Source organism: Conger conger, chromosome 15 (assembly GCF_963514075.1).
Source record: "Conger conger chromosome 15, fConCon1.1, whole genome shotgun sequence".
NCBI classification, from domain to species: domain Eukaryota; kingdom Metazoa; phylum Chordata; class Actinopteri; order Anguilliformes; family Congridae; genus Conger; species Conger conger.
This window is the reverse complement of record NC_083774.1, coordinates 10,884,225-10,895,847: the sequence shown is the minus strand read 5'-3', so window position 1 is coordinate 10,895,847 and position 11,623 is coordinate 10,884,225. Positions and strand designations below refer to the sequence as shown.

At 41.2% G+C, this 11,623-nt stretch overlaps 1 protein-coding gene across 1 annotated transcript; it reads right to left on the bottom strand.

The window, feature by feature from the left end:
* Positions 1-6,515: 6,515 nt before the first annotated feature.
* LOC133111564 (V-type proton ATPase subunit d 1) lies at positions 6,516-11,109 on the bottom strand. Its single transcript, XM_061222028.1, has 8 exons — positions 10,846-11,109; positions 9,811-9,982; positions 9,344-9,522; positions 9,112-9,191; positions 8,906-8,983; positions 8,591-8,767; positions 8,234-8,311; positions 6,516-7,871 (listed from the first exon to the last, which is right to left on the bottom strand). Exons 1-8 carry the CDS (start codon positions 10,973-10,975, stop codon positions 7,710-7,712), a joined length of 1,056 nt encoding a protein of 351 aa, XP_061078012.1. The 5' UTR covers positions 10,976-11,109; the 3' UTR covers positions 6,516-7,709.
* Positions 11,110-11,623: the final 514 nt, after the last annotated feature.

The window sequence follows — 11,623 nt, the reverse complement described above, 5'->3', positions numbered from 1 at the left end:
TGAACCAACCGTGAAACAGTCGTTTCACTGTATTTTATGTGCGTCAACTGCAATGAAAGACCCAAAAAAGAGAAAAAACGTTAGTGAATGTTTTTTATTTTATAACACATAGCCGACACATAATTTGTTCCAAGGCTTTTTATTCATATTTCTGTCACTCCAAGGTCTTGGCGTGAGAAAACAACCAAAAACTGTATCACACATCACAAAAAGCATAAAATACAGTTTGTATATAATTGTAAGCAGAAATTGTTACATTTTTAAATTATTAAACTATGTACAACTAGTATAACTATATGTTTATACATGCAATAGTACTATACAATCAATGTATACTGCTAAACCGTGCTTCACTCAACAAACTTCTTTCTTAACAGAGGCAAAGTGGGAGACCCTTTGCAGCTGGACTGCCTACATTCTTGATAGGGTATCTCCAGCTCTGATTGGTTTAGAACCGAGTATCTAAGGAAAACTACCAGGATTATTTATTCAATGGAATTCTCAGTTTGGCTCTACAATGTTGTCAGTTGAAGTTATATATTGATGCAGCTTTAATTTGCATTAGTAGATTTATGTTAAACCTCACTCCTATTTACAGGCTTAAAGGACTGGATTGCTCTTTGCAACGAGTGCATCGTTTAGAAGGAGATTTCAGTTGTAGATTTATGCCCCACCCCGTTTATATCCTAGTGTCTCAGCTTGACATTTGCCAAAAAATTTACAAATGCCACTGTTGGATCGGGGAGAATCTTAGCATTTTCAGATTAAAAATGCATTAAGAAATGTTTTATTCACGTTTCGTCTGAGTGCTTTTTTGCCCTTGCACTGACCCAGGCAACTCCAAAGGGCCTCGACCCCAACCAATCATTCTGGCCTCTCCACTCAGACCACTCTCTTTACAGTCACTGAGGTTGACTCAATCTTCCTCGATCTGGGGGCGACATGGCTCAGGCAGTAAGAGCAGTCGTCTGGCAGTCGGAGGGTTGCCGGTCCGATCCCCCGCCCAGGCTGTGTCGAAGTGTCCCTGAGCAAGACACCTAACCCCCAAATGCTCCTGACGAGCTGGTCGGGGCCTTGCATGGCAGCCAATCGCCGTTGGTGTGTGAGTGTGTGTATGAATGGGTGAATGGAGAAGCATCAATTGTACAGCGCTTTGGATAAAGGCGCTATATAAATGCCTGCCATTTACGATTTACCATCTGGATTCTCATACGTGGCGGAGATCTCCGGCGCTACCCTTGCATGGTTTGATATCTTGGCAACTAATCCTACCAGATGGGTCTCCTCCCCCACCACTTCTTGACCACTGTCCATTATGGCTCAGAGCTTTGTTGTTTCCTCTCCCCCACTTGAAACTTAGATGACCCAATGCACATTCTGGTCACCACCAAGTCCTGCAGAGTCTCCCTCCGCAACATCAGGAGAATCAGCCTATTTCCTCACCCAAGAGATTGCACAGCTTGTAGTTTTGTCTGGACTAACACCTTGCAAGTGGTTACAGTATTCCTGGCATCTTTCTTACCATCCTGTGCCGGCAGGCCACAGCAGCTGGTCCAGAATGCTGCTGCCCACCTGGTCATCAACTTCAAAAAATTCTAATTCACACACCTCAAGCACCTTGGTGGTGGGGCATATGCTTGTAACTATAACTATCTCTGGTTCTTGCTTCTTGTGAAAGTCAACTTGGCAGAAGGATTCAGCAAAATGAAGTCTAAATTGTGTCTTTCTCTCCTGACATTTCGCTCCATACCGTTTTCAGGCTTTCCATCCATTGGGATATGTTTCAACATTGCTTTTTAAACAACTTGTTCTAGAGGCTCTTTATTTCTCTAGGGGTAACTAGAGCACAGTCAGTTCATATGGAAAGTACCTCCTCCAGACCAGAGAGAAAACCAGCGTCCCTTGGTGGAGCCTGTGACCATGGATGCAAGCAATTAAGTTCATGCCAAATGAACTGATCTGATTTTATTTTCATATTACCTCCTTTGACTGAATGAGTCGTTTATCAATTTGCAAGCAGACTGGACAAAGCTGTTCAGTGAGAAGCTTTGTGGTGAGAAGCTAGCATGTCATTCTTTATGTTTGTGACGGCAACAGCAGTCCCGTGTAGGGGATCCTGTAATAGAAGTCACCATAGTAACACAGCATGATTGTGGCTTCAGTCCCCAGCTGGGGCCGATGACTATGAAGGGTGGAAATATTGCAGCTTCACCTGTATAATAAATAAAAGCAATGTTTTAAAAATACATATGAATGCATCCCCAACTGCATCTCTGCTTTCGGCATTACTGAGCTGGATTGGATTAAGTGACTGGAGCCTTTCCAGTCGTACCCTGAGAAAAGGTATGTTCTGTTTTACAATAAGCTGCGTAACCCCGCATAGTCTGGGATAACCTTTGACCCGATAAGATGCCTTGGCTTTGACAAAGCCTCTACCTGCCCATTTTAAGAAAAAAAAATGTGAAGCTTGAAAGTGCAGCACAGATCCATGAAAACTAGTTTTATACAGTCAGGTCCATAAATATTGGGACATCGACACAATTCTAATCTTTTTGTCTCTATACACCACCACAATGGATTTGAAATGAAACGAACATGATGTGCTTTAACTGCAGACTTTCAGCTTTAATTTGAGTATTTACATCCAAATCAGGTGAACGGTGTAGGAATTACAACAGTTTGTATATGTGCCTCCCACTTTTTAAGGGACCAAAAGTTATGGGACAAACTAACAATCATAAATCAAACTTTCACTTTTTAATACTTGGTTGCAAATCCTTTGCAGCCTGAAGTCTGGAACGCATAGACATCACCAGACGCTGGGTTTCATCTCTGCCAGGCCTCTACTGCAACTGTCTTCAGTTCCTGCTTGTTCTTGGGGCATTTTCCCTTCAGTTTTGTCTTCAGCAAGTGAAATGCATGTTCAATCGGATTCAGGTCAGGTGATTGACTTGGCCATTGCATAACATTCCACATCTTTGCTTTAAAAAACTCTTTGGTTGCTTTCGCAGTATGCTTCGGGTCATTGTCCATCTGCACTGTGAAGCATTTGAGTTCTGAAGCATTTGGCTGAATATGAGCAGATAATATTGCCCGAAACACTTCAGAATTCATCCTGCTGCTTTTGTCAGCAGTCACATCATCAATAAATACAAGGGAACCAGTTCCATTGGCAGCCATACATGCCCACGCCATGACACTACCACCACCATGCTTCACTGATGAGGTGGTATGTTTTGGATCATGAGTAGTTCCTTTCCTTCTCCATACTCTTCTCTTCCCATCATTCCGGTACAAGTTGATCTTTATCTCATCTGTCCATAGGATGTTGTTCCAGAACTGTAAAGGTTTTTTTAGATGTTGTTTGGCAAACTCTAATCTGGTCTTCCTGTTTTTGAGGCTCACCAATGGTTTACATCTTGTGGTGAACCCTCTGTATTCACCCTGGTGAAGTCTTCTCTTGATTGTTGACTTTGACACACATACACCTACCTCCTGGAGAGTGTTCTTGATCTGGCCAACTGTTGTGAAGGGGTTTTTCTTCACCAGGGAAAAAAATTTTCTGTCATCCACCACAGTTGTTTTCCGTGGTCTTCCGGGTCTTTTGGTGTTGCTGAGCTCACCGGTGCTTTCTTTCTTTTTAAGAATGTTCCAAACAGTTGATTTGGCCACACCTAATGTTTTTGCTATCTCTCTGATGGGTTTGTTTTGATTTTTCAGCCTAATGATGGCTTACTTCACTGATAGTGACAGCTCTTTGGATCTCATATTGAGAGTTGACAGCAACAGATTCCAAATGCAAATAGCACACTTGAAATGATCTCTAGACCTTTTATCTGCTCCTTGTAAATGAGATAATGAGGGAATAACACACACCTGGCCATGGAACAGCTGAGCAGCCATTATTTTTGGTCCCTTAAAAAGTTGGAGGCACATATAGAAACTGTTGTAATTCCTACACCGTTCACCTGATCTGGATGTAAATACCCTCAAATTAAAGCTGAAAGTCTGCAGTTAAAGCACATCTTGTTCGTTTAATTTCAAATCCATTGTGGTGGTGTATAGAGCCAAAAAGAGGAGAATTGTGTCGATGGACCTGACTGTATGTTGCACCTGTACTTCAGGGACGATGGTTTTCGTATGTTTGTGCTGCACAGTATTTGTGTGTTGTACTAGAGCCACTGTATGCTTTCCCACTGGGAGTGTGCAGCCTGCTATCCAAAGGGCTGTAATGGGCTCCCATAGGGAGACACGTTAGATGAAACACACTGTGCTTTCTGTAAGTGATCTGAGCATTGCTACATGTTCAGTTAGAGAGGGGTAGGTGTCAGTATGTCATCTTATTCCACTGATGCAGTACCGATTTCAAGCAATGCAATCCTTTAACCCACTTGCTATCTCCCAACTGTCAAGAAGTACGCTGCAATCTGACACATCAGAGAAAAGAATGAGCCTGGCTGTTTATAAGAAGGTTGTTTTTATGGGGTGTAATTCACTAGTCTGACAGAGATGTAGCCTTGAGCCAATTGGCAAGAGAATTAGTTCCCTCCTACCTGTAGCAGAGTGATCAGTGCCTATCTAGCTTGCCAAAAAATGCCTTGGGTCCTTGGCCTGAAAGTTTTTGAAGAGCATTTGCAAGGGGGGGGGAGCAGGAGGGAGGGGGTTGGCAGTCCCAGTGTTTGTACAAGGGTGGGAGGTCTGTCCTCTGAACCTTTCAATATTAATTTTTATTGAATACTATAATTTAATTTGTTTCAGTTCTAAAAGCAACTTCTTCAGCATGTGTCATACAGTCCAGTTTCTATACACTCCCCTCAACTTGGACATCCTTCACTACGCATTCAGACCTTGGATCACAAGAGACTGAAAATAGCATTTGCAATTTTATCATTTTAAATTAATGTTTGTGAAATACTTCCAGATTGTATAAATATTTCTTGGAGGAATATTAATCCAATCATTTGCCATTCCGCAGTGGAAAAAGAAAGATGATTCAACCTCAAATGAGAAAATAGCAACTCAGACACTGCCATCTAGGGGCACAGTTTATGCAGGTACAACTCTGAATAGCCGATTTGTCACAAGACTCACGGGAGGCTGTCTCTTCCCAAAGTGTAAAAACCGACACAAAGAGATTACCTTGGTGCACAATCCAAAGCAGCCCAATTTCATTATTCAGCAGAGGAAGATCCCGAACGTGGAGAGGGTAGGCCTACCATGCTGTGGTATTCACTTGGTCTGGCTGTCTGCTAGATGCATGTAAAATGTCCACAATTCTTGCAGAGCACTGTTTCCAGGCTTGGTGTATTAGTTTTTGGTTCTCAAAATACCTGTAAACATCTAGGTGTAGCCAAAATCAACATTGAGAATACTCTACCTACCTATCAATTCAAACTGTCATCACACCTGTGTAAAATAATACGTGCACTTTTTATTCTAATATTGCAATGCGAAACGGTTGAGTTGAACGCCCTGGAGTGGTTGCGGGAAAATGCTTGTAACTCGAGTGTTACACATTCAAATCCCAAATAGGACACCCCTATCAGAGCTCTCAAGATGCCCATATTCTTTCTACAAATATACCTGGAGAAATTAGCCATTCATCATTTGTCCTGGATTAAGGCAGCCGCAAAGCAAATTGATGACAAAATGTATTGATGCATGCATACAAGAATAACTGCTTTTAATCTTCATTTTCTGAACTACTGTACTAATTTTCTGAAAGGTATACATTTCAAACTGTGTTTCAGTGTTCAGCATTTAGCTGTAAATAACAAATTTCCTATTTCCCCATGGCAGGTCTTGAAGACCATAGGCAGTCAGAAATTACCCACAACAGGTGTCCCAAAGCATGTGGTGCAGGTGGCCTCTAGGGTTTCCTTCAGTTCCCCCCTATACTCCCAAACAGTGAGAGAACGGAACACAGTATGCCAGAATGCTATCACTGTTGTGCACATGCATGGACTTCAATTGCGATATAATCGTTTCCAATATTATTGTGTGGGCGGCATGGATGGTGCAGTGGGTAGCACTGCCACCTCACAGCAAGGAGGTCTTGGGTTCGAATCCTGGTCAGCTGTGGCCTCTCTGTATGGAGTTTGCCTGTTCTCCCCGTGTTCGCGTGGGTTTCCTCCCACAGTCCGAAGACAAGCAGGCTAGGCTGATTGGAGAGTCTCAATTGCCCGTAGGTATGAGTGTGTGAGTGAATGGTGTGTGTGCCCTGCGATGGACTGGCGACCTGTCCAGGGTGTATTCCTGGTTTCACCAAATGTATGCTGGGATAGGCTCCAGCCCCCCTGCGACCCTATTCAGGTGGTTAAGATAATGGATGGATGGATGGATGTATTATTGTTGTGCGATAAATATGTGCTCTGTGGGAGTCTGTAATAGATTATTGTGAAATATCAAAAAAGATTAATGTAAAATCGTATGGTAAAAAAATGAAATAAAAATAATTTATTTTGCTTCATTTAGGCTCTCAGCAGCTAGTGGAAAGCTGCACAAGGGACAAACAGTTTGCTTATAGTAGAATAATAAATTACTTTTATTACATTTAGGAGATTATTTTCACAACAAATCAAAACAAAGGTATATCACATCTCACTTTAGTACTGTATATGAATATATACACCACGAGAGAAGGTCTGGAAAAAACACATTTCACTCTATACACATTTCAAATATTCCAGATAATCAATATTCTCTACACAAATGTATGCCGTCAGAAATAATGTTTTGGTTACTGATTCTCCAGGCAAGTTTATCGGTTCACATTGGGGAAGCACATCATACGATTCAGAATGTACAGAGGATTTCCTAGACTGACAGAACACAAGTTGCTCTTATTCCTGCAACAGTAAATCTACACTTTTCAGTTTAGGGCAAGTGTTAAACCTGTAGACACCTTGAACTGCAATAACCTTGGCGATATATGGTTTTATAAGAAAAAAAAAATACAATCAAGTCCTTTTATGGACATGAAAGTGAGTGCGGCCATTTTTAAATAAGCAGAATATTTTCTAGACATTTAAAAGTACAACATTTAACAGTTCCTTCTGGCTTCAATGAACACGCAACATGCTGACCGTGCCATACATAACACTGCAATAATTCATACCTAGAATTTAACAACAGGATGAAATATGGAATGTGTTGCAGTTTTTCTACAAATAAATGTTTCACTAGACAAAGCCTCACACTGCCTTTAGTTGTATAACTTATCACCCGAAAAGGAGACCCAGTTTAATTTGATTAACTCTTCCCAGCATTTAAATCTGCAGGAATATTTATTTCACAGGTAACTGCGAGGCCTCGTAGCTGAGCCACAGCATGCCGTCAGTCTGCTGTGAAAAGTCTTTAGTGTGCGAGATGTCTCCAGTTTCATTACTGGAGCAGGCGTGGCTGTGTGAGTTCAAACACACTGATTGGCCTACACTTCATGATGACACAGAGCAATACTCAATTTCTTGGATTTAGATTTTCCACAAGAACTGTTGGTCACTAACCAATAATGTTGCAAGCTTGCAGGGATTTAGACATCTACAGTTGGGGCTCAGCTGAAATACTTTTGGTCCACTTCTCAATGTTTCACAAACTCAGCAGGCATTCATACACAACACCACACTAGACAACCAAAACAATTACACTGTATATTTTTCTCCTTATCGGTCTCTCAATGACCGTCTCCTTTTAAGCCTATCTCCAGAAGCTCAGAAGATGGGGATGTAGTTGTCGATCTTGGCGCGGTGTCTCTGGGCGATGCACTCAGCGATCCACACAATGTTCCGGCACTCCTGCTCCTTCAGCTTGACGTAGGCGTAGAACACGCTGAAGTGAAACTGGTTCAGGAAGGCCAACTTGTTGAGTTTTACCTGCAGAGGTGGAACAGGACTCACTCAAAACAGCCCAGATAATCTGATTTCCTTTCCTTATAGTTCTCTTCATCCCCAAAAAATTACAACATAGCTCTTAAAACAGCCCATTGTCATGTATTAGCAAAGGTAAGAAAATATGTTTAATACGCATGCATCATTTTTGTTGTAAAGAAAACCTGCACTCAAGTGCAGCAAGACTGAACATTTTTATTCTCCCCCTATGTAGAAGTTATGTCCTCTGGATAAACCTGGAGCAGAAAACGTACTGAAAAATTGAGAATTGCCACTTGACTTCGACTGCCATGGTTTTAAAGACTGCTTACAGATAAACATATTTGGAAGTAAGTCAAACTGCTCACCTCATGCTCAAAGAACCGGTCTTCAAGTGTTTTATCTCCGGGGTTGCTGCCAGCTCCCTCAAAGAGAAGTTTATATTCCTACAAATTCATCAACATGAGTCATACATACATAAATTTAATCTTTGTATTTTGAAAAAGCTAAGAAGTCAATCAACATGTTTTTTTTATATTCATTTTTCAATTAATAATCTTCTAAAATATTTTAAGTCTGGTAGAACAGGCTGGAACAGAAATATTACTGTAAAAAAAAAAACCAAAAAAAAAAACCATTTGAACTAAGGGAATAATACAGTGTCATCGCTACAACCCCATATATTATTTGTGAACCCAGGAAACCCAAGGCAGTGCGGCACTCACAGGGTAGAAGTCAGCCACAGCTTTGACCTGCTCGTAGTCGTCCGCGCGGGCCAGCTGGGCCAGGCCCTCGGGGTACAGCTTGCCGCAGTGTGGGAAGAGCTTGGCCCGGTCCTCTTTCGACAGCTCCGTCCCAAAGGAGTTAATGGTGATGATGAACGCTCTCCTGTCAGCCTCAAACTACACAGTCACGCCAGCGGATCAGGACACTTCATACGCGGGACACTTAAAAACATTATCCTGTTTTGCCACACGCAACACTGAAACGCGGTACGTTTATACAGCCAGGTTCATTCATTCTGGGGAAAGAGTACTCACTTCAAGAATGGGGCACATTGTATCGGCTGTGGTTCCCCCCAAGGACGAACAGAACTTGTAGAAAGCCTCGAGATAAGCCTGCCACATAAAAATGATTATCATTTAATGCATAAAATCAAATGGTCCAGAAAAAGGAATTATTCTTAAAACTGTACACCTTGAGTTGAAATGTACCTCACTATTGAGGCGTGATTTGAAGCTCTCACCTTGTAAAGGGTATTCCTTATAATCTCAATGTTCATTTCATCCAAGTCCTGCTCTGATATACAGTCCTGAAAGAACGCAGCTGTGAAGGAAGATAAAAAGTACATTTGCTCAGCTAAATGGTACAGGACACAAACGACATAGATAAATGTACTGTCAATGTAATAAAAGACAAGCATGATGTTTTCATCAAGAGTAAAGTTTGCTGTGTCAGATGTTATACAATGTCCTTACCAAGCGGGGTGTCGACCAGAATGGCATTGTAAAGCTCTGCGGGGGTCTGGGCAATGTTGACAGCCTCCATCTGCTCGAAGGAGCCCAGGGGATGGCACTTGGGCACCAGCTCTGAAATCGCACGCTGGTGTAACGTGCCCGTGATCAGGAGAATGACGTTGTCAATCATGTAGCTGTATCTAAATGGAGAAAGGGAGAATATGATTTCATGGCATGATCAACAGAAATGCTACATGGTGGACTAACTTTGCTTATGTCTCATGTGGTGAACTTCACACAGTGGGAGCAGTACAACTTAAGATAAAGACTACACATTTTATGGCAAGCATATACATAATTATTTCACATGGAGGCATAATATCCTCTGACAAAGTGACGATATAGATTGCATTTCAGATTCCGTTCACCCTTTGATTGAGTCCAACAGAAAAATGACAGTTCAATCAGTACTTGTCGTTTGTGCTTACGTGATGAAGTCCATGAAACTGGCAAGCGGTTCATAGGACTGGTTCCTCATGTGACGAAACTCCACAACCATCTTCTCCTTCAGCTTGTCGTCAATGACAGAGACCGTAAGGGGCGAGGCTTCATTGGCCAAAAAGCTGCCATAGTCTGTACTCTGCAGGTGAAGCTTCAGGTCTGTTGAACATGAAATTAACAATTTTAATTTAATTTAATTGGCTCCTTTTTTCTCTTACCAATGTCAATGTTTTATGACGAATGTCAGCCCCAGATGAGCTCTTGGGTGGGTATGTTCTCTTACATAATGTGTTCCTTGGTATTTAAAATATTAAACTCAACATAGTCCCAGCAGACAAAACCATCATATAATAATGACCGGTTTTAATCCTAGAGTTGATAATTATTTAACTGTTAAGTTGCCTCAACTAGACCGCAATCATTATGTAGCTACCTATTTATATAGTAGTTTTGCATACAATTAAAAGTTAAAACAAACCGAGTGTTTTGCTAGATTTATATTGCCAAATATACAGTATTTGATCAGAATGACTGAAATATTTACCTCAATGACTCTCGAAAGACAGGCCCACGTTACAGTATACTACTCATAATACGCATTTGGCAACACACTGAACATTTAAAGCAGCTAACGTTAGCTAACATGGCGACCTACTGTACGGTAGCTAGCAAAACGGTCAATTATAGATTATGTTCAGCGTAGATTGCATATATTCTGGAAAGAACCCTGATTGAGATAAAAGCAGCACGCCAAAGAGTTATTCTGTTAGCAAGCAGATGACCTTGGGATAAACATTTTCATAAAAAGCCACACTGTAATTATGCTAGCTAGGTACAGTAGCCGGAAACCTTCGGCACAGCAGGATACACACCTGCCAGGCTCTGCTACCAGATATGAAAATAAAATGTTTATACTAGCAAGCAACAAGCTTGATATAACATATAAACATATTACTGCTTTAGGTGCTGATGATGAGGTGTTTCAGTCGAGCTGCTTTGCCTTGCTTCGTTCTGTCACTCACCTTCCAGCGTTTCACATTGCACTAAATTGAGATAGTCGCCCTGCGACAGGATTCCTGCCTTGAAACCTCGGACAAGCCCTTCCAAATAGCCATTATCCACATTAAAATACAGCTCCGGGAATATGGGCATAGCGAGATGTCAATTTTTTTTTCTGTCTGGTGATAAAAAATAATGGCCGTTTAGTAAAAATAAAAGTAATGTTTCTGCAGAAGGTTCGACACTGATGACAAGATCCAGCTGGAGCTAGTGTAGCAGGAAGCGAAAGCACGTGACGGCCAAATGAATCACATGTTTTATGACGTAAATCCCGATGACGCCACGTTCGCTTAGGTTTAATTTTTTAAAGTTTTAGACGTTTCAAGCAGCATTATTGTAAGACATCAAAGCCCAAAGTCCAGTAATCTGCCATTTAAAAAATAAATTTGTATTACCATTTTTCCGTTGTGGAGATACGTAGCTATGATAACAGAGCATTTTAAAATTAATACTTTTTATTGTACTTATCGAAAAGAGGAAATGGCCAGAATGCCACTCAGGAATACTTCTTCAAAAATGATCTCACATCTGCTTTTAATTCAGTCACATTACATTACAATCACTTCCATTTACATTTACATTTTAGTCATTTGGCAGAGGCTTTTAATCCAAAGCAACTTACAAGTGCATAGGTTCTTCCACAAGTCAAAGCATCACATCCATAACTAGGAAAATACATTGGAAGTGCTGTTTTAAACATATAGTCATCATAAGTGTTTTTTGTTTTTTTTGGAGGGGGGG

Bases quoted from the DNA above. Each gene is read 5' to 3' on its own strand.
- LOC133111564 (XM_061222028.1), bottom strand. From the start codon at position 10,975: ATGCCCATATTCCCGGAGCTGTATTTTAATGTGGATAATGGCTATTTG. The intron at 9,983-10,845 runs GTGAGTGACAGA...CATGTTCAACAG, and splicing joins GCAATGTGAAACGCTGGAAG to ACCTGAAGCTTCACCTGCAG. The intron at 8,768-8,905 runs GTGAGTACTCTT...GTGACTGTGTAG, and splicing joins CAATGTGCCCCATTCTTGAA to TTTGAGGCTGACAGGAGAGC.